The sequence below is a fragment of the Halyomorpha halys genome, unplaced genomic scaffold (genome assembly GCF_000696795.3).
Source record: "Halyomorpha halys isolate HHAL.00 unplaced genomic scaffold, Hhal_1.1 Scaffold250.1, whole genome shotgun sequence".
Taxonomy (NCBI): domain Eukaryota; kingdom Metazoa; phylum Arthropoda; class Insecta; order Hemiptera; family Pentatomidae; genus Halyomorpha; species Halyomorpha halys.
Window position 1 is genome coordinate 157,631 of NW_027108814.1, and position 22,657 is coordinate 180,287.

The window sequence follows — 22,657 nt, forward strand, 5'->3', positions numbered from 1 at the left end:
TTATTAGTTTATATAAATGATCTTCTTGGGTATATTGTTTGTTATTAGTTTATATAAATGATCTTCTTAGGTATATTGTTTTTTATTAGTTTATATAAATGATCTTCTTGGGTATATTGTTTTTTATTAGTTTATATAAACGATCTTTAACTCATCATATACTACAATTGATTATTTATTTTATTTTATAGGCTAACTCTATTTTTAAGGAGGTTGCCCCATACACAAAAAAAATAATTATTATTTTTATTAGTGCTCATATCTCTTGTAATATTTGTTTTAATTTTAGCCCTGTTGAAGACCAAGGCGTTTAGAACGAAACGTTAACATCTATAAAACTAAGGTAATATTCATCGTTTCTAAACGCTTCCTTTATTCCCTCCCCTACAACCAATTCATTTCTTTGTCTGTTACTCTGAACACGCGGGTAATCGATAATGATTTTTTTGGATTCGTGGTCATGAAAATTTTACATTCAAGTTCATACTTCAATTCTATATATATGAAATCTTATAATTTGCTTCCCTAAAAAAAAAAAAATTGAATAACCGAATTAAAAATAAGAATAATTTATTTTAAGGTTATTTAATCGAAGGCAATATTTCACTAATATACATATGTCATGTAATATGTAATATGTATGTATTAAAAAAAAATAATAAAGGAGGCTACGGAAAAATTTAAAGTCATATGTTTTTCATCTATTTTGGGTATTATTATTTTTTTCCTTACCTATTATGGCAATTACCGATACTCAGAAACCTTTAATACCAGTAAACATTTCAGCTCTAGCTCATCTTTACTAGTTTTGAAGGGTTTGAGGGTTCAGTTCTCAGTTGGTACTGACCCTAGACATTAACGACTACTTTGTTAAACTCGAAGTTAAACATTATTTACAGCTCTAACAATATTAAACAGTAATTATATTCGAGTAGTCGATTGTCAGTAGATACGGAGAACGTACATAAACAAGTGTAAGGAAACATTCATTGATATTCCGTAGGCAACTTGCCTTACACAGGCTAAAGTGATACGCGACCTGAATATAGTAAGAAACCCGTCTTACTATATTACTATCTTAAATTAAAATTTAGCTAACAATAATTTAGCTCTGAATAACTTAAATTATATAATTTAGAAATTATATAATGTAAGTTATTCAGAAAACATTAGTAGAGACCAAGGAGAGAAGATAACCAATTAATAACTATGCATAAAATTAAAGAAAAACTATATAAATCATTTTTTTTTAATAAAATAAATTTTAGTCTCAAAACAATTTATATTTCTTTATAAATCCGACGTTTCGTACAATTCGGCCATCCTCAAGGACAATCTCAATACAATTTTAGAACCACATCAATATTTAAAAAACTTTATGCAGGTTATTCTGCCCAGATCATTAATTTCAGTCCACAATTACCCTATTTTGTCAATTCAACATATTAAATTAAAACTTTTAATCAAAGCCAACCTTCACTACTATAATTCATCACAACTAATCGATGTGACTATAATATTCGTTGTGATAAATTATTGTAGTGAAATAGAAATTGTTTTGAGACTAAAATTGGACAAAATTTATTAATTTTTTAACAATAAAAGACAGTCTCAAGAAAGTGTAAAGATTATATAAAAAATATTTTTTAGCAATTTTACAATATTGACGATGAATAGTAAAGGAAATCTTTTGTACAGTCAATATTAACAATATGGAAGTAAAAATTTCAAATCCAAAAGTGTTGGACAAATTAAAATAATTCATATTATATATAAAAACGATTCGCCATAAAGTTATTTATTTATTATTTTCACATTTTGATAATGAGGTGAAATATAGTTTCTTTAAAATATTAAATAACATATTTTATTTAACTTTACAACGTTTTGGTGTGTATTCCCCTTTTCAGGGTATTATAATTACTGAAATTATATCATTCAATTTTAACAATAATCTTTTTTAAATATTTATTTATTGCTATTTACAACTGTACATTATAATACATTTAGTGAATCTGATCTAAGTTAAATTGGAGTGTTACAGGCGCGTAGAGAATATTAATCTTAAAAATTTTTATATGTAATTAAAATGTACGCTATTTTACTTCATGGTTAATCCTGTCTATTTTATTCCAAAAATTTCATCATTTAAAGTTATCAATTAAAAAGTCTTACATCAAATTAAAAAAAATATTAATAAGTATTTTACTATAAATATTGATTTTTTTTTGGACTTGTTATTAAGCTGATATGCTGTTGTTACCAAATTAACTATAAGGTAAAATGAAGTAAACATTCTAATTTCTTATAAAAAATGTTTTTTTGGGCAAGACTCCCATTGGAGTCCTATACTGCCTAACCATGGTTGGGGGTCAAAGTTCTTCATTTTGTGGGACCGCCACTCAATGAAAAAAGTCAATGAAAAACACAAATAAGTTCGATTAACCTATTTTTAATGTGCTAACGTTTCGGCTAGAGTTTCTACCCTTCTTCAGGGCTGTTCGCCAGAAAAAAAGCGAACAGCCCTGAAGAAGGCTAGAAACTCTAGCCGAAACGTTGGCACATTAAAAATAGGTTAATCGAACTTATTTGTGTTTTTCATTGACCTCACCCCCAACCATCTTCTCCTCGTTCATCATCCACGGTCAACTATCTCTCATAATTATGAAAAAAGTCAACGTCCCAGGCCGGATCCGAACCGGCACCGCCAATAGACATCAAATTGGTAAGACTGTGTCTTAACCACTGAGCTACGGGCGGCCCATAAAAAATGTTAAAATAGATTTTAAAATTGAATGTAATGTTCCCTATGTAACCGATCTAGCCCGAACCAGAAATCACTTCTTCCATTATAAACTCTAACCACTCAATCCCCCTAGTTTCTAACCTTGCATCCTCTTCCATTCCTGACAATTTACTGAGACGCCTGAAAAGAAGATGCCCACGAGACCAGCTAATGTAAAATGTCATTAGAGTGCTACCAATGGGTAGTTTCTCTACACGCCTGTAACACTCCAATTTAACTTAGATCAGATTTACTAAATGTATTATAATGTACAGTTGTAAATAGCAATAAATAAATATTTTAAAAAAATGAATGATGTATGTAAATGTAAATTTGTATAAACAAATCATTAATTGTATAAAAGGATAACTAAAAGATAGTCATATAATAATAAGATTATTAATAAAGTTGGGATAGAGAGAGAGAAGAGGTACGTGACCATCTGTGAATGAAGGAGAGAGGAACATTATTCATGACTAAGCCATGGCTAAATATTTGCTTTACTCCTGTCTCGTTTAGTCCACTTCTCTTAGTCTCTCTCCTTCTAGTCTCTATCCTTATCCTTCTTCCTCTTTTTTCTTCCTTTTTCATCTTCTATTCCCCTCTCGCACGCTAGCCCACAATGCCATTTCTTCTCTCCTCCGCGGCCAGTTCTCTATATATTGCCATTCACTAGCTACTGTTTACCCAACATTTATGTTTTATTTTTTATTGACTCGGTTGGAAGGTTCGATTCACGAATGTATTATTATAGACATTAATAATGATAGAGGCACAAATCATTATGCCACAGAGTCAGAAGGTTTTCGCTTAAAATACGAAGAACAGTGACAAAATTTCACTACAAAAAGTTTTTAAGTACCAATTCTTTTTTTTCCTTTTTATTTATTTATTTTTTTTAAAGATGGACCTGCTGATTTAGTTCATGGCATTTTAATTTGACCAGTTTTTATATCACTTAGAGAAACATATTTATACAAATAAATATATTCCTTTGGCAATTTAAGGCAGACCATGAAAATGAACCGGGCCATAAAAATAAAATAAATGATTCATATTGGAAGCAGATTAACCGTATGAGGTAGATTGTAGAAAGATAGTCCGGGCGTCGGTCAATAAAAGTTTAAAAATCGTAAAAGAGTCATAAAATCATTTCAATCAGACAGCCCTGATAAAACCTTTCAAAGTGGGGCGAAACAATGATTAACAATAAATAGTTTTTTTTGCTATAAATACCTTTATTGATACCTTTATACCTTTATACTTTATTGATACCTTTATTGATCGCCAATCGGACTATCTTCCTACAAAATGTAGAAAATTATGTTTTTATATTTTTATTGATTTCCTCAAAGTATGGAAATTATTCAAGTAACAGTATCATTGACTCTCTGTTGTATTAATTTCGAAGGTTTTTTTTTTTTATATAATTTAATGATAATGATTTTATCTGCTATACAGAGGTTTCCGTATAGAAGAGGTATATGTAAAAAGAATCATAAAAAGATATATAGCCACTTAGGCTACGATACCAAAAAGACCCCTCTCCCCCCCCCAAAAAAATACGATCTTTACACAACAAAAACAAATTTATCTGTTGCTTGCTGATTGACGGTGTGATAAATTAGTGATTAAACTATTTATATTGAGCTAACGTTTCGCTCCACGTTGCAGGGCTAAAATGATACAAACACTTGATGTAAACAAAGACAAAAAAAAGTTAATGAAAAATAAAAGAATATACAATGACACGTAAAAATAAAATAAGAAAAATAAAAGGTTATAAACAATAAATGAAAACGAAATTAATAAAAGACAAAAAGGCAAAATATAAAATAAAGTACGAACTAAAATTTAGAAAAAGGGAGAATAAAATCAAGAATAAAGAAAAGGAAGAAAAAATTATTCTTTAAAAATAAAATCTAATTTTCTTCTTTAATTCTTGATTTTATTCTTACATCTCTTTCTCTATTTCTTAGTTTGTACTTTATTGTATATTTCTGCTTTTTATTATTTCCGTTTTCATTTATTGTCTATATACTTCAATTATTCTAATTTAATTTTTACGTTTTATTGTATCACCATTTTTTTTTCATTTAATTTTTTACTTATGTTTATATTATTTAAGTATTTGTATCTTTTTTAGCCATGATGAAGCCCTGTAACGTGGGGCGAAACGTTTGCTCAATATAAATAGTTTAATTTTATTTTACTGCACCATCTTCTTTTATTTAATTTTTTTATTAGAATAATTTTTTTTTAGCTAAGCCGAACTTTTTTTTTTTTAATTTTACTTGATTCATTTAAATATTAGCTTGCTATTTAATATAATTTTTTTTTTCTAAGTTTTACCAATTTATTAAAGGTTTATTCAGGAGTTTTTTTTATTTTGTTAATAATTTCTAATTTATTAACAGTTTTGAAAATTTACCTAATTAGGCCTACACACTCCTGTAACTTTTTTCATTATCTTTCACAAAAAGTTAAAAGAAATTAGTCCTGATTTGACTTGCAATTTTACTGGCCCTCAATGGATACAATAGTTTTTATACTTCCATAAAAAAAAAAAACAGATCAGCTATTCCTTAATCGACTAACTCTCCTACAGATCGATTATACAGAATAGTTCTTTTGTAAGATGTGTTTAAAGATAACCGCCAAGAGGTGGCTACCAGTACTGGTACAAGTAGGGAGGCGTGGTACACCAACATCCAGACACCATCGCTAATTTAAATTGTAAAAGACAAGAGAAGGTAGGCCATTATTGATACAGGACTCTTCTTATAGCCAGATCTGCCAATTATTAATTGCTGTAATTAATCCGCGTTATCTCCCCTAACTGTTTTGTCCTTCTAACGGCCCTGGTTATTCTCACGTCTTCTTTTTTAGTAGTAGATGCCTCCCGGTCCGTTATAGTCACATATTGGAAGGAATGTATGAATGGGATCAGTATTTTGTTCACTCTCAGATTTCACTGAGAGGAGAAAATTATTTTTCGAAAACATAAATTTTTTTGTAGGATTTTTTTTTTTAAATTGAAAATTTTTATATATTGATAATATAACAATCTGCCAAAAATTTGGGCAATGGGTAATAGTGATAATTGTACACATTCATACGAAAAAATAAACATAAAAATAAAATCTCTATATGTTAGTGTATTATAAAAGACGAAAAATAAATAATAAATAATTTTGCATTGAAAAGTTTCAGTTAAGCTTATTATGGGCAAGTATTTATTGCAAATTTCACGATTCGTCCTAAGCCCAATACATGTTTTTTATGATGTAACAAGAGTCTAAACCATCATCAAAATCGAGTTTTAACGATCTTTTACCGACCTCACCGTATTACACGCTACTATTTCTTATTTGTGGACGTTTTAAATTCCTAAATGGGAAATATAATATAATATCATTCATACAAATTGAATGCACTGGAGAAATTAAAAAAAAAAAAATGATGGGTTGCCTGCCGACAAGCTATGATGAATACATTTACACCGGAGCACAGATCTCTTCGATGACTATAATTCCTTGGTTGTTGACCTTTGTAAAAGGAAGAAAAAAAAAGTTATGGCCACTTTCAAATTCCAGTAATCTTAACATAAAGCCGCAGCCACGGGGGATAGATGGATGTATTAAAAGCGATAAAATGCCGGTTCACTTTTTGTTTTTACTGATCTTAAATTCAAACCATGCACCTCGAATTTAACAGGGCGATCGCCCACACGCCCGTGGCTTGCTTCGCCTCGGGCCAAAATCGAAAAGTATCCCTCCGGTCCTGTACCAGCTCTCGTGACTAACAAAAATCCGAGCTAAATTAAAAAAAAAATAGTAATTATATAATAAGGAAAATTATATTTATCATTATATTATAATTTTGATACATTATATATTACTGTATTATTAGATGAAAACTGAGATATATATTACTGCTATCAAATTATTTACTCAGATATGAATCTGATTAGTATATTAAAAATTAATTACCGAAATTATTGGTACCATATTATTTTATTATAAATAAACCATGTAATATCTAGTTAAATAGTTTTAAATAAACTAAATATTTTTTAAATAAATAAAATTTTATCGATTGATGAGTCAAAAGTGATGAGTCTACCAAGTATAATAGGGGGAATAAAAACGGCAGTTTCAAAATTTTAAATAAAATTAATTATCCATTCGTAGCTCTATATTTTTAAAACTACCTTCAACACTAGAAATCATAATAGAACTAATAATTTAAAGTAGAGTAAATTTACTAAAATATGAGCTCTGATAGAGCTATTTACTTATCTAGTTCCTGTGTTATAGCTTTTTAAAACGCAAAATTTCATAAAGAATGCACTGAAAACCCAGTCGTTAGTGAATTTATATTGAAAAATCTATATCTCAAAAACCATTCGACGTACAAATGTTTACCAACACTCAAATTAAAGCAAGTTAAAATAAGTACTATAAAGTAATTTATGACTTTATTAAATAAATCAAAATTTTGTATCCATTTTTGTGTCAGCACTTTTATTTTTCACCAGTCCAACGTTTCGGCCATTCTAGCCATCCTCAAGGACATCTTCAATATAATTTCTTCCTCTCATTAATTTAAAGTTTCATTTGCAGGCTATTCTGCCCAGGTCATTTTCTTTATTACAAGTTAAAAGCCTATTTTATAAAATTTAAAATCATTAATATTTAATTTTTCTTATATAAGATTATCCACAATTAATTGTGGGAAAAAAATTGTAATAAAGAAAATGGCCTGGGCAGAATAGCCTGCAAATGAAACTTTAAATTAATGTGAGGAAGAAATTATATTGAAGATGTCCTTGAGGATGGCTAGAATGGCCGAAACGTTGGACTGGTGAAAAATAAAAGTTTTGAGACAAAAATGGATAAAAATTTTTGATTTATTTAATAAATAATTACCTTGTCTCAAGAAATTGAAATAATATAATTAAATTAATTTACGACTTTTTAAATAGATACAATTTTATCCATTTTAACAATATTAAACAGCCTCAAGAAAGTGTTAAGATCAAATATAAAATAATATTGTTTCTTGTTTAAAATTGTTAAAATTCATATGTATAATAAAAGCTGTTTTTTGATAGATTGTCCTTGAGCCGAACTGGTCGAAACGTTGGACTTATAAAGGAATAAAAAATGTTTTGAGAATAAAATGGATAAAATTGTATCTATTTAAACAGTCATAAATTACTTTTTAGTACTTATTTTAACTTGCTTTAAGTTGAGTGTTGGTAAACATTTGTACGTCGAATGGTTTTTGAGATATAGATTTCTCAATATAAATTCACTAACTACTGATTTTTCTGTGCATTCTTTATGAAATGTTGCAATTTAAAAAACTATAACTCGGGAACTATTGAACGTAAATAGCTCTGTTATTGCTCATATTTTAGCAAAGTTACTCTACTTTAAATTATTAGTTCTATTATGATTTCTAGAGTTGCAGGTAGTTTTCAAAATATAGAGCTCCGAATGGATAATTAATTTTATTTAAAATTTTGAAACTGACGTTTTTTATACCCCCTATTATACTTGACAGACTCATTAATTTTGACTCGGAATTTACACATATTTTTCATTAATGAAATCTAAAAATGGGGTGAAATAGCCTGAAATGGCTTCTTTTTTTTCTTCTTGGGCTCTTGTACTATGCTAGCCGAGAGAGACTGTTGGTACAAGTAGAAGAGAGTTGAGCCGCCTCTAGCAAGCACCTGCAGAACGGCCGACCTGACTCTATCCCGGGCTATGTAAGTAAATATCAAGTAGAAAAGATAACCAATAAATAACTATGCATAAAATTAAAGAAAAACTATATAAATCAATTTTTTTTAAAAATAAATTAAATTTTATCCTATTTTAGTATGAAAACATTTTTTATTCCTTTTAAGTCCGACGTTTCGGCCTATTCGGACATCCTCAAGGACAATCTTAATACAATTTTAGAACCACTTCATTTAAAAAACAACTTAATGCAGGCTATTCTGCCTAGGTCATTTATATCTGCCTAGGTCATCTATCTACAAATTACCCTAATTAGTCTAAGTACCTAATTGTTACATTAAATTAAAAAGTTTTAATTTTTAATTTAACGTGAACAATTCACTAATTGTGGACTGATATAAATAACCTAGGCAACATAACCTCCATAAAGGTGTTTTTTAAATGAAGAAATTGTATTAAGATTGTCCTTGAGGATGTTCGAATTGGCCGAAACGTCGGACTTTTTAAATTAAAATTTTATCTATTTAAACAATATTAACCATTATCAAAAAAGTGCTAAGATTATAAATAAATATTTTTTTTTAATTTCAAGGTCAATGATAACCATCCGTAGTTTCTTTTCCCTCAGATTCAAATAACAATTATATTACATATACTTTTGTAAATCTAATTTAACATAAGAAAAAAAAATATATATATATCTTTCATCCCGAAAGTAAAAAGAAATATATGTACTTAAGGGAAAAAGATCAGTAAGTCCGTTTTCTACCAATTTCGCACTATAATATATTTTTATTCTACATGTTTTCTTTATCCACAAGTACTGTAAGACTCCTATTAACGAACACCACTATATAACGGACCCTATAATAAATTATTGATAATTTTATTAAGGTTCCAACCAGCAGTTGTAAACATACAAAGCCTTAACAAATATATTTGTGTGCTATGTTAAATAAAAAATAAACTGCTAAAGTTAATTGCAGGCCTACCTTCTACGCCATAACCCCAGATGAAGACCAGAAACTCAGGTCGAAACGTCGGCATAAAATAAATAAATATGGTTTTGTTTATTTATGTTGTTCTTTGCTGACCGCACCCCCCGACAAACTTCTCCAATCATAAAGTAATTTAAATTTATAGGAAGATAGTCCAGGTAGCGGTCAATAAATGTGTCAAAATAGTAGAAGAAAACTATTGTTAACCAATGTTTCACCCCACTTTGCATGGCTGTCAGATTGAAACGATTATTGTAGTTCAATTGTCATCTTAGTTTTAATTCTAACAACAGCCCTGAAAAGTGGGACGAAACGTTGATTAACAATAAATAGTTTTCTTCTACTATTTTGATAGCTTTATTCACCGCCACCTGGACTTTCTTCCTACAATATACTTCATACGGTCAACTATCTTCTTACAATAAAAATAAAAATTATTATTATTTGACAAAGTTTATTGGGACGAAAGATTCTTCGCAATTGTAAAAAGGAATTTGCTAACCTTCGCTGGAATGCGAAGAGGGGCGAGAATGTTACCTATAGACCTAGAAAGAGATGGAAAAAAAAAACAACCTACCCTTGACTCCTGACTTTTCCATCTCCACTCGGGCCCTTAACAAGGTATAAAATGTTTGTAATGAGTAGATTAGGAGCATTTATAAAAAAAAAAAAAAAAAAAAAATACAAAAAGGGTTTTTTTTTCGGCAGAGTGAGCCCCGAGTTTTTTTTTGTTGTGTGAGGGACGAAGACAGGGCAGGGACATTATCCTCAGATCTCAAGCCATTGATCAACTGTCCGTCTGCATTAAGGGAGGGGGGAGTTTTTGAAAAATGTCCACAACTTAATTTCTGACGAGGGTAGCCAGAGGCCCCTTCATATGCTAATTGTGGTATCGTTGTGGTGATAACTGCTCACATGAGGATTTAATGGGGTGTATAAAAAAAAAAAAAAAAAGGACCGTTTTATCAAATTCAAGATTTCGAAGGACTGTAAATATTTTAATCCTACTTAATACTTAACAATACTTAATAATCCCTTTAGAGCATTCTCTAAGCTTGTTTAATCCCGTTCGACTCCCAGCCTCAGTTATTTATTTCAAAGAAGGAACACGACTAAAAAATTCTCGTAATTTTAAGGCATTACTGGAAAAAAATTTTCACAGCCTCTGAAGGAGCTCGTGAAATCATTAAATACGAAGTATAAGATGTCCTTGACCAGCTCACTGCGCAAGCGTTGGTTTGATAAATTTAGCGATGGAGATAGGACATTGAAAAGGAAGAAGGGCTTCGGGCGACCATCAATGGATATTGAAGAGGTACTATGCCAGAAACCAGAAACAACTGTTCTTATATTAAAACTATCCTCAGGCCACTGCTGATGTACGGCTGTGAAGTCTGGAGCGACATCCTTCACGAAAAGGAAAAAACTACAATCTTATCGAAATAAAGTCCTAAGAATCACAGTTAATGCTCCTTGGTTCATAAGAAATATTCAATTGCATCGCGAATTACAGATGGAATCAATAGAGGATTACATCAAAAAACGGTTCATGAAGTTCCACTCTCAGTTGCCGACAGTTAAAGGAGCAGTGACCTACAACCTAGGAAAACCAACCTCAACTCGAAGACTGATAAATATAAAATTAATTCATAGTCACACTACCTCTTTTTACTTATTATTATTATTCATTTTATTTATTAATTTTTATTATTATTTTTTTTCTCTTTTGTTTTCTCTTCCCTTTTTCAAATTAACTTGTTTCTTTTTACTATTAGAAGACAATTGTTTGTTTTATTTAAGTGTTATAAAGTGTGTTTATTATTATTTTTTTTCTTTTAATAAGAACATTGTATATATTTAGGGGTGTCATTTGTATGACTATACCCCCTCATAATCAACTGTTAAAAAAATATATATATAATATAAGTTATATCAACCATGTAAGGTCCATCAGGCCGATCTGGTATAAAAATAAAATAAAATCAAAAGAAGAGGTTCTGCAGGAGGCTGTTGAGTCAAATCCGTCCACAAGTACTCGCGAACTTGCCAGGGAGTGTGGTGTGTCCAAAGATACTGTTAGTCGCCATCTACTCAAAGAGCAGTAGACTGGTCCCTCACCAACTTACTTGATTGTTGCTTAAAGGCGTAAAACCCTCTGGTCATCAACGCCTATGGGATGATAAAAGTAAAAAAAATAAAAATAAATAAATAAATAAAAAGTAGGAAAATAAAAAAAAATAATTTTTAAAAAAAATAAAATAAATAAAAAACATAAAAATCGAAGAGGAGTTATAATTTATAAAGAAGGCGATGTGCTTTTAAAAATTCAAATACTCGTGTAATTTTAGCTTCCTCATCTGCCAGAGTTTCCGATAAATTTGGAGTCAGTCCTATCCTGTTTATTGTTGGCAAATAGTGAGTACACTCTTCGAAAATATGTCTAATCGTAAGAACGGACTGACAATATTTGCACGTTGGAGGTGGCAGTTTTCTGATCAGGTGAGAGTGCGTGAGGAGAGTATGACCTATTCTCAAGCGGGTCAGAGCAACCTCTTGAAATTTTTTGAAAATTTATTACCCTTCTGGTATGAGATTTTACCTCATCCACCATAAAGTCCAGACCTCGCACCCTCGGATTACTACTGGTTTCGATCCATGGCACATTTTCTTCAAGGAAAAAAATTAATAATTTTGCGTAAGTTGAAATTGAGATCCAAGGAATACTATACCAAGGAATGGTATCAGCGTGGGAACGAGCAATGGCTAGCAGATAGCTAATGGCGGTAGATTTGAATATTAATTGTCTTATTTATCATAGAAATAATAATACAAATATTTGGTTAAAAAACAGTCATTATTTTATACACTCCATTAATTATTAATCTCACCCCTGTAATGAAAATTTAATAACAAATAAAAACTATTGTAATAAATACTTAAGACATTAAATGAAAAAATTCTTTGAGATGTCGATAAACTCTTAATCTGATTTTAAATTCTAATTTTAAACATTTTTTTTTTGTCCACTCTCTTAATAGTTACCTCGAGAGCCCCGAATATTTATTGATGCCTGTTCCGTGCTCCTAACCACATAGCATCAATCATTATCACAAATATTATTTGCATTTTAGAATTCTTTGTGATCTCTGGAACTATTCATAAGAAATAATACTCTCTAGGATTGTAAATTATATTCTACTGTACAGTTCGGCACGTTGTTTCTATTATTCTCGGGTTAATTTCCCGTAAATACAAGTGGATAAATTATTTCAAGAATTAATTTAAACATTATATTTTTAATTTCAGTCATCTAAGCATAAGCTTAAGAGAGCAGGCAAACCAATATTGGTGCTATAGATAGAAGATGTCGCATCATTTAGATATTTGAAAATAAAATATATAAATAGTTAACCGTATAATTTAAAATTATGGAGAAGGGTTGCCGTAAAAAAAAAATAAATAAAAAAATAAATAAAAAAAAATAAAATAAAAAAAATAAAAGTATTTATTTACCGACGTTTCGCCCCATTTTATAGGGCCTCACAGGGCTAAAAAATACAAAAACAACTAATAATATTTTGACATAATAATACACAAAAAGATAAAGTAGTGTTAAAATTATGTAAAGAGAAGTGAAAAGCAAATTATATATAAATTAAAGAAAAGAAGAAATAAAATAGTATTGATATAAAATAAACAATGATAAGAATACAAAAAAAATACGTAAACTGTAAGGTTATAAATGTACAGCAGACGCAATAACACGCAGAAACAGAAAAGTATATATGGGAAAACAAAAATTAACACACTAAAAGGCGGAAAATAAAGAAGTAATTTGAGATTAATTAAATTAAGGTCGAGGAAGGATAAAAAAAATAATAATAAATGAGTAAAATATATAATTATATCATATCATAAGGATATACAATGTATAATCATTACATTACACAATATATAGTCATTATATAATATCTTATATAATTATATATATAATTTTCCAAATAGGACAACTCAATTTTTGCATGGAAATCGAATTTAATTTCTTATGATGGATTTACACGTTTAACACCATCCGCAAATCCATGACTTATACAAATGTTTGGTAAACAAAAGAAGCAACAAACGCTTGTGTGTTTTTTTAAATTTTTTTAAATTCGATTTTCTCTATTTTTATTATAAAAAGAAAGAAAATAAAGGTAAAAGAAATGGAAGGAAACACAAATAAGAGCATTGTAGATTGTGAGTGATAAATAGTACTACATAACCTATAGTATTATTTAACCTATAAATTCAACCTTCGTTCTATAGATTTTTTTCCAAAACTTTTTAAAATTAATTACCTAGACATAAATGTCATCTAAACTGCTTAAGTTAATTAGCTGGATTTGAATCAAGTTATATACACCAATTTTGAAATTTACCATCTGAAACAAGAGTTAATTATTGAGTCCAAAGGTTTAGGAAATTCTTTGATTAATTAAACCACGGAAAGAACAAATATTAATCTATTGTCAGTTGTAAAACAATGCAAACTTAAAACAAACGAGTGGATGTGGATGCAGAATAAGCGCTCTTTGATTGGTACCCAAAAACTGACAACCAATGGGTTGACCACAAATTGAGGCCGACTTGTACCAGCTAATCCAAATAACCATCCATCACTTGCGCATTCACAAAAAGCTTCTTTACATGTTTATTTTTATTATTATTATTTTTATAACTATTTCCTCGTTAAAAATTGTTAGCTTATCAAATTCTTTCCTTGAAAGTAAAACTTATTTTTTCCTACTTACCTACTTAGATGAACTTAATACTATAATTACATTCTTATCAATATACACAGACTATTAGTATGATAAGCAAGTGATAGTGTGAAATTAATCTATAATTAAAAGTTTTAAAATTTGATGAAAAAGTGACAATATAGGGTGATTTGATTGAAATTAATGACATGACCAGAATAGCCAGTACAAAGTTTTTAAATTATTGGATTTGAGTTATAAATTCTTATTTAAACCATTCGAGACCAATTGTACACCGTTTGTGTGATGGATGCATTTCCGAGCCAAAAAGATCAACTGCACCCAGTGTGTCATCAGTTCATATCATTATTTTGAAATGCAATTATCAGTCAGTATGGAAGGAGCGGCCGTTAGAACAAGACTGGTTTAAAACAAAAATTATTCTAGAAGTGTGTAAAAATAATATTTGATGTTGGTTTTAATTCAGCCCCTAAAATGAGCGTTGGAAAAATCATTATCTTGTATTGCTTCTTAAAAATTTATGTTTATATTCCTTTATTTTTATTTCATTTTATCTATATATTTTTTTTCATTAATGAACCTAAAATAAGGATTTTATGTCACTCAAATATTTTTGCGATAAATTTTGTTCAATTTAATAATGTTTTTTTATTGTCATTATATTATTTCAATTTCTTGAGACAAGGTAATTATTTATTAAATAAATCAAAAATTTGTATCCATTTTTGTCTCAACACTTTTATTTTTCACCAGTCCAACGTTTCGGCCATTCTAGCCATCCTCAAGGACATCTTCAATATAATTTCTTCCTCACATTCATTTAGAGTTTCTTTTGCAGGCTATTCTGCCCAGGTCATTTCTTTTATTATAAGTGAAAAGCCTATTTAAAAAGTCAATTATTAGAGAGTCATATTTATTATTAATAAGCTTACTAAGCTTAAGTTTAGTTACCTTTTTTTTTTTATTTTAAATCATAAATATATATAATTCTTCTTATATAAGATTATCCACAGCAAATTCACTACCATATAACAAACCATTTATAAAGGTTATAATCTTATAAGAAATTTTAAAAAATAGGTTTTAACTTATAATAAAGAAAATGACCTGGGCAGAATAGCCTGCAAAAGAAACTTTAAATAATGTGGGGAAGAAATTATATTGAATATGTCCTTGAGGATGGCTAGAATGACGGAAACGTTGGACTGGTGAAAAATAAAAGTATTGAGACAAAAATGGATAAAAATTTTTGATTTATTTAATAAATGGTTTTTTATTTTATTTTATTGAGTACACCTGGTCCCGTTTCATAATGAAAGGTAATAGTATTGGATCAAAATACAAGTATAGAAACAGCGTGTTAATTACACTGATACTTATTTTTTTCATAATAGGGATGACTATTATTGATATTACAGGAGTTAAAAGTACTAAAGCACAAGTAAGGGTAATTGTATTAAGTTAAATCGACATGACTAGCACTATTAGTTTGTATATACATTATGAAATAGGGCCTTTCCGTCGTAAGGGCCATAATCTGTCCCTCGTAATAAAAACATTGAGAGGAACTACCAGCACACACACCGTGCAATCATCTTATTTGTACAAAGCCACTGATTTCTCTTGCAAACATGTTTTGTTTTTTTTTTATAAAAAAAAAAAATAGCCAATATAAAGCAAAAAAACTGTTTGTATTCTGGAAATAGTCAGCAAAAATAAGTGCTGTCTCGAATGGTTAAAGATTGTCATTGAGGATGGCTGAATTGGCCTAAACATTCGACCTTTAAGGAAATAACAAAGAGTGTCTTGAGATCTAACTTTGGAAACAAATTATTTTATTTAAACAATAAAGACCAATCTCAAGATAATAAAACGATTGTGTAGAAATAAAATTAGATGTAAAACGCAGTGTAGTTATCCAAAACATTTGAGCTGTTCCAGCCAAAAATCGATGTGGGCAGACAAATGGGATGGTCAAGTCAAAAATTAATCTGATGCCCACAATCCTACACCTACAACGGCAATCATTAAGCCTTCATTTGTTCTAAATATTTAAACTCGTAATAATTAATGGCTCATTTATAAATTACTATTTACGAGGCCCCGATCACAGATATTATTCCTAACTGATTAATTCGTCCATTAAGGACAGAGAGAGAGGGGCGGAGAGGGGGGTCACATGCCTATCTTATCCTGGATTCCATCTCTTGATCCCGTAAATTCCTCCTCTCAGCCTCCGCCAGGACAAAGGAATTTTCGGCTATGTAAATGAAAAGGCCGCCTAGGGGAGTAACTAACGCGATGACAGGATATGTAAATTAAAAAAAGGACGAAAGGGTGTATAGTATACGATCCTGGAGCTATACCCTATAGCATAGGTATAGCCGAACATGTCGGCAGTAGGAGGCTAATAGATTTATCCGAAGCCTTCCAAAGAGGTGACACACTACACAGCCTGCCCACTTTGTACAAGAGCCCAGGGGTCCGGGCGATAAACAACGAAGCTCTCCGGCGATGTATTGAATTGCAAATCCTCTTCAATTGAGCAGAATAGCGGATGCCTTGATTTATACGGGCGATAGCCGATGGCTTTGTGGACCCTTCTTGAAGGATCTTTCGTCAGCGATCTATCGGCACGGGGTGTATGCGAATACATTCTCGATGCGAGGGCGTCATACACAGTGCATCCAAGGCGGTGCGGGCTACATATTCACCGCACCTTATCGAAGTCACTTTCTCAGCTGTAAATTTATGAGGGGTCCCGTTTTGTAACTGTAATTTTTATTCAATCCTTCGATGGTATCTTTTTGATTTCTCTTCTGGTCGGTTTGATTTTCCCTCATTCTCGTTAATTTTTTCCTACTATCAAAATTTCGAAAAAGAAAATACTTCAAATGCGTTATATATAGTTTATAGATTATTATTGTCTAAAAAAGGAAAATGTTTATTTTATTTAAAAACAATTTTGATCCTTTTTCTCAACTTTATTCTTTTTAAAACTTCCAACGTTTCGACCACTCGACAAACAAATATATTAATAAAAATTAATGAAAATGTTTATATTTATTAGTATATGTAGGTCCAGTCATGGATTGACGAGTATAATATATATTTGAAACAAGGGAGGGGGTAGCTGAGTGCCTTACCTGTTCAACTAACTCGTACGAATCCGGCTGTATTAATTTTATGTTCCTTGGATATTTAAATAAATAATAAAGAATGGCTGAGACGTAACTTGGATACAAATTGTTTTATTCAAACAATAAAAACAGTAAAAAAAATGAAAAGATTACGTATAGAGACAGTTTGAAGAGACTGGAATAGGGGTATTCATGATCTTTAGTTTAACAAGTTAAAGCTTGTTAAATGGAAAAACTCATGTTAAACGGAGAAATATTTCTTTCTTTTAGCATGTTATATCGTTTTAACATTAACGTTTAAACAATTTTTTTTTCTATTTCTATGTTAACAGATATAACAGATAGCTTCTCAGATACTTAAAGACATCATGACTACATTCTTCCTAGACAGAGATGATTGTCATGATAACAATATAAACATAAATAAATATTTTCGTTTTTTTTTATTTCAATGACCCTGCAATATTAGATGTAGAGTTACATTTACCGAGCAGGAAGAGAGAGAGAGAGAGAGAGAGAGAGAGAGAGAGAGAGAGAGAGAGAGAGAGAGAGAGAGAGAGAGAGAGCAAAAAAAAGGGAGCGTGGATAAATGCATTATTAATTCAAGCCACCTACGCTGGCCGACCGCCCGGGCAACATCTCCCAACCCCCGAAGCATCGCCGAGAATTCCACATAGCGGGCAAATAGAAGATAGCTCGGCCCTGATTATAATAAAACATATATTAATCGATATATACTAAAACATATATTAATCGATACACTGAAACAAGAAGAGTATATTAGCCCAAGGCTACTGAGGCCTATCATTATTGGCGATAAACAGGGCCGTCGGCCGGTGTAGTGGAAATACCCAACCGGCCCTCCAGATCGGAGAGATACAGCGTCCGGTCCAAACTGGATAAGAAGAATATATCCAAACTAGCAGCGGTATCGGGGGGGGGGACTGTCCAACAGGCAGCGTTAATGACGTCATACCATGTCAACAAACAACCATAAAACGATACATACACTAGGGTAATTCATGATGTGTTAAATGTAAAATATTTTAGCATGTTAAATGTTATAAGCATAGAGTTGTGAGCAGCCCTATTTAAATTCATGTATGTTAAATGCATAAGAGATCATAGCATCATCCATTTTTTTATTCGTTTTAAAAACAACCAAAGTGATGCAAACAGAATCAAAAAACAAACTACGAAAAAGTAACCTAAAACGACAACAAACAAAATGGTGACGACCTCAGCTGGTCAGTTGCGTGATGTCATTAATCATTTAACAAAATCGCAACCATGCTATACCATGTTATACCGTTTTAACATGGTAAAAGAATGAAATATTTCTCCATTTAACACGCTTTAATTTGTTAATCTAAAGATCGTAAATACCCATACTATATAGTCCAAAGGTGCAAGAGGAAGAAAAAAATAATCATACCACCTCATGTGTTTCAATCTGACAGCCCTGTCAAAGCCCTGCGAAGTGGGACGAAACGTTGGTTAACGATAAATAGTTCTCTTCTACTATTTTGATACCTTTATTGACCGCCATCCAGACTATCTTCATACAATAAAATAATATAGGTGAATGCCCTCTAAAGTATTTCATTCAAGAAAAAACTTAACATTGTTTTTTTTTTAATATTAACATTATTTCTTGAATTTAAGCAATTAATAAAAAATATTATTCTAATAAGTACATTGTTCCATGATAGACTACGTAACGAGAATAAATGACTCGTTCATAACGTTACCGAAATAAAAGTAAAAAAAAAAAACCAAAAAAAAAACCATTATATAAGTCTAATAAAAAAAAGTTTTTTTTTTCTGTTAAAATTATTGCTCAATCTTAAGCATTTAATAAAAGTTATTATTTTATTATTAAAATAATAATATTACTCCAAGATAGATGGATAGACAAGATATTAAAATAAACAGTAGTATAAAAACAACTCTATTTAGGAATAATAAAAAAAAAAGATTTTGTTAAATATTAAAATTTTTGCAGTTTGAGCAATTAACAAAAATTATTACTCCAATAAGTACATTATTCTATGATAGACTACGTAGAGAGAATAAATGACTCATTTATAACATTATTGAAATAAAAAACAACATTATTTGGGAATAATAATAAAAAAAAAAGTTTCTTTTCTGTTAAAATTATTTACTATCTTAAGCATTTAATAAAAGTTATTATTTTATTATCCAAATAAAGATATTATTCCACGATAGATAGATAGACAAGGTTATTAAAATAAATAGTAAAAAAATAAAATTTATATTAAAGTTATTCCTTAAGTTTGTGCAATTAATAAAAATTATTATTCAATTAAGTACATTATTCCATGATAGACCACGTAAACAGAATAAATGACTCCTTTAAAAGATTATTGAAATGAATAGTAATATAAAAAAAAAAATGTTTCTAATATAATCATTCCCCGACTTTAAATAGTCAATAAACATTATTATTTGATTATATAAATAAATATAATAGTACAAGATAGATTACGTGAAGAGAATAAATGACTCCTTTGCAAGGTTACTGAAATAAATAGTAGAAAAAAAAAACAATGTTTAGGCATAATAATAAAAATAATTTATGGTCGCCATTAACACCTCATAAATGTTCCTTTTTATTTTCTGCTCTTTAAGAGAAATAAACAAGGCCTTTGGAATAATTAGACATCATTAAAAGTAACGAGGTATATAATATTTACGCAAGGATAAAAATAACACATCCAAATGGCAATGTTATAAAGTATGTCCACATACTTATAAATATCTAATAAATGTTCAATAATTGGCGAGGCAATTAGACCCCCTTTAATTATTGAACATAGAAAATATCTGAGTAGTAATTTATTACAGGCAGTTAATGTTTATCTACAATAATTGATAAAAGTATATAAAGTCTTTTTTTTTCAATCATATAATCTTTTAATAAATAGGCGAATTAATAGAAACTATAAATGCATTGAATGTTTTAGTACATTAGATATCGACACTTTTAATTAAAATAAAATCACTACAAAGCTTAATTATATGATTTATGACAAGCAGTGATTATGAACATCTATTAAACATTCCGTTAATTGCCCTGATTTATTTTATTTCCATTATTTATGTCTATTGCTGTGCCAATTATAACAAATTATCACTATATGACATATACGTGACACAGTAAATGTAATTAAAAATTCAATATTGGAGTATTCAAGTTGCAGACCCCCTTTTTTTCTAGAGAAACCTAAAGTTCTCGCTCATTTTTCATAATTTCTTTTATGCCTTAGTTATTACCCGTTCATAATAGTTTCAATGCGCACACGGCGCCATCGATTCTGCACACACAGTGTACACTCGACAAAGCCCTTAAAATACCCATGGGTTGAAGAAGGCAGCACACTTCAACTGACATCATTGTACCTAAGTATTCCTTATTTTCAATGGAGGGTACGAAAAAAAAAAAAGCCCAGCCCATCCGCTTATAATGCAATGCGGAAAATAAAGGGCACTAAATATCTATGTATATATTTATGTATTTATTTGCTTAATTTTTAGGTGCCATACACAACTATTGGATTAGAGGCATCGTAATGTGGATTTCGTGGTTACACTTCTCGATACAGGTTGTTCTCCTTTAGCAACTTATACAGTTTCTTCCAATTTTCTGGCAGTAAGGCATGACGTTGTCCACTGAGGCACAAAGACGTTCTTGATGATTCCAAACGTGAAGTGTTCCAGGATATGCTCCATCGTCAGGGTAAATTCACAAGTATAACATGCCGGTGAAGGATTTCTTTGTATATATTAATTCTGCTATTGATCTATTTAATAAAAGAGGTATGAAAAAATGGGGGTCCAGTGGGGCGGGTCAGGCAGGGAAGGATAGCCTTTTTTTGTGTTATCTCCTCTTCTGAGATTGTGACATATAATATACGTTCAGGTATATTCCGAAAAACTTGTTATTTTCCGGAAAACGAGAAACCAACTTTTTTTAAATTTTGGTGAATATCATAAAAACTGTTCGTCCTACTTCTGCTTTATTTATTTATAATTTTATTTAAAAAAGATTTGAGCTCAAGAAACTAAAAAAAAAAAACATTAATTCAAATATTTTTAGTTCGTATGTAGGTAGCCATATAAAAATCGTTTTAATGGTCAACCAATTAATTGATGGCTGAAATATCTCATGAATATTTTGAAACTGAGCTCAAAGTAAGGAGAATTTTTTTTTTTTTATTTTGATTTAAAGCTCTCTACTTTTTGCTTGTTTCTACCGAACGCTGTGCTTCAAAGCCCTTTAAAACCCTAAACCTAAACGTTTTTGTAATAACATATAAGCAGATTAGAGATCTAATGTGAGAGTTCTCGCAATGGTGAACTATAGAAGTGTTAGGAAAGTTATTAATCCCATTAAAAAACAAAATAGGGCCGCCCATAGCTCAGTGGTTAAGACACAGTCTTACCAATTTGATGTCTATTGGCGGTGCCGGTTCGAATCCGGCCTGGGACGTTGACTTTTTTCACTGAGTGGTGGTCCTACAAAATGAAGAACTCTGACCCCCGACCATGGTTAGGCAGTACTCCAATGGGAGTCTTGGCCGAAAAAAAAAATATAAAAACATAACCTATGTATTCTATTTCAGTCTCATTCCTTACCGAGATTTTAACGGGCCAGTATCTAAACGACAATAAAGCTGTCTATATTGTGATATTTTTAAAAAAGATTTCACGTAATCTCATTCTTTGATAGAGAAATATACTTATTATTATGAAAAATAGATTAATTAATGTACTTACATGCTTAATAAAACTATTCTTTATTATTTTCATCACAAATATACATGAAAAACACCAACCTGGAACAAAAAGAAAAAGAATTATAATAAAATATTTATAACTAAAAATGTCTCTTATTGTAAGTAGATTGTAGAAAGAAAGTCCGGGTGGCTGTCAATAAAGGTATAAAATAGTAAAAAAAAAAAAACTATTTATGATTAACCAATGTTTCGCCCCATTTTGCATCATTCGATACATCTTCAATCTGACGAAGCCCTGTAAAGTAGGACGAAACGTAGGTTAGCAATAAATAGTTTTGTCATACTATTTTGAAACCTTTATTGACCGCAACCTGGACTTTCTTCCTTCAATATAACAGATATAATTATAGTATAGTCTAATTGTGTAATATTACGTTGTATCATGTTTTTAGATA

General features: G+C 30.1%; 2 protein-coding genes across 3 annotated transcripts in view; one reads left to right on the forward strand and one right to left on the reverse strand.

The window, feature by feature from the left end:
* Positions 1 to 22,657, reverse strand: part of fj (four-jointed) — a 174,478-nt gene that overhangs the window by 55,180 nt on the left and 96,641 nt on the right. The gene's annotated exons all lie outside the window — the stretch shown is intronic.
* LOC106680192 (NADH-ubiquinone oxidoreductase chain 5-like) overlaps positions 10,741 to 22,657 on the forward strand; it is a 46,485-nt gene continuing 34,568 nt past the window's right edge. The window contains 1 exon segment of the mRNA XM_067047137.1: positions 10,741 to 10,851. Coding sequence (XP_066903238.1) covers positions 10,741 to 10,851 — 111 coding nt within the window.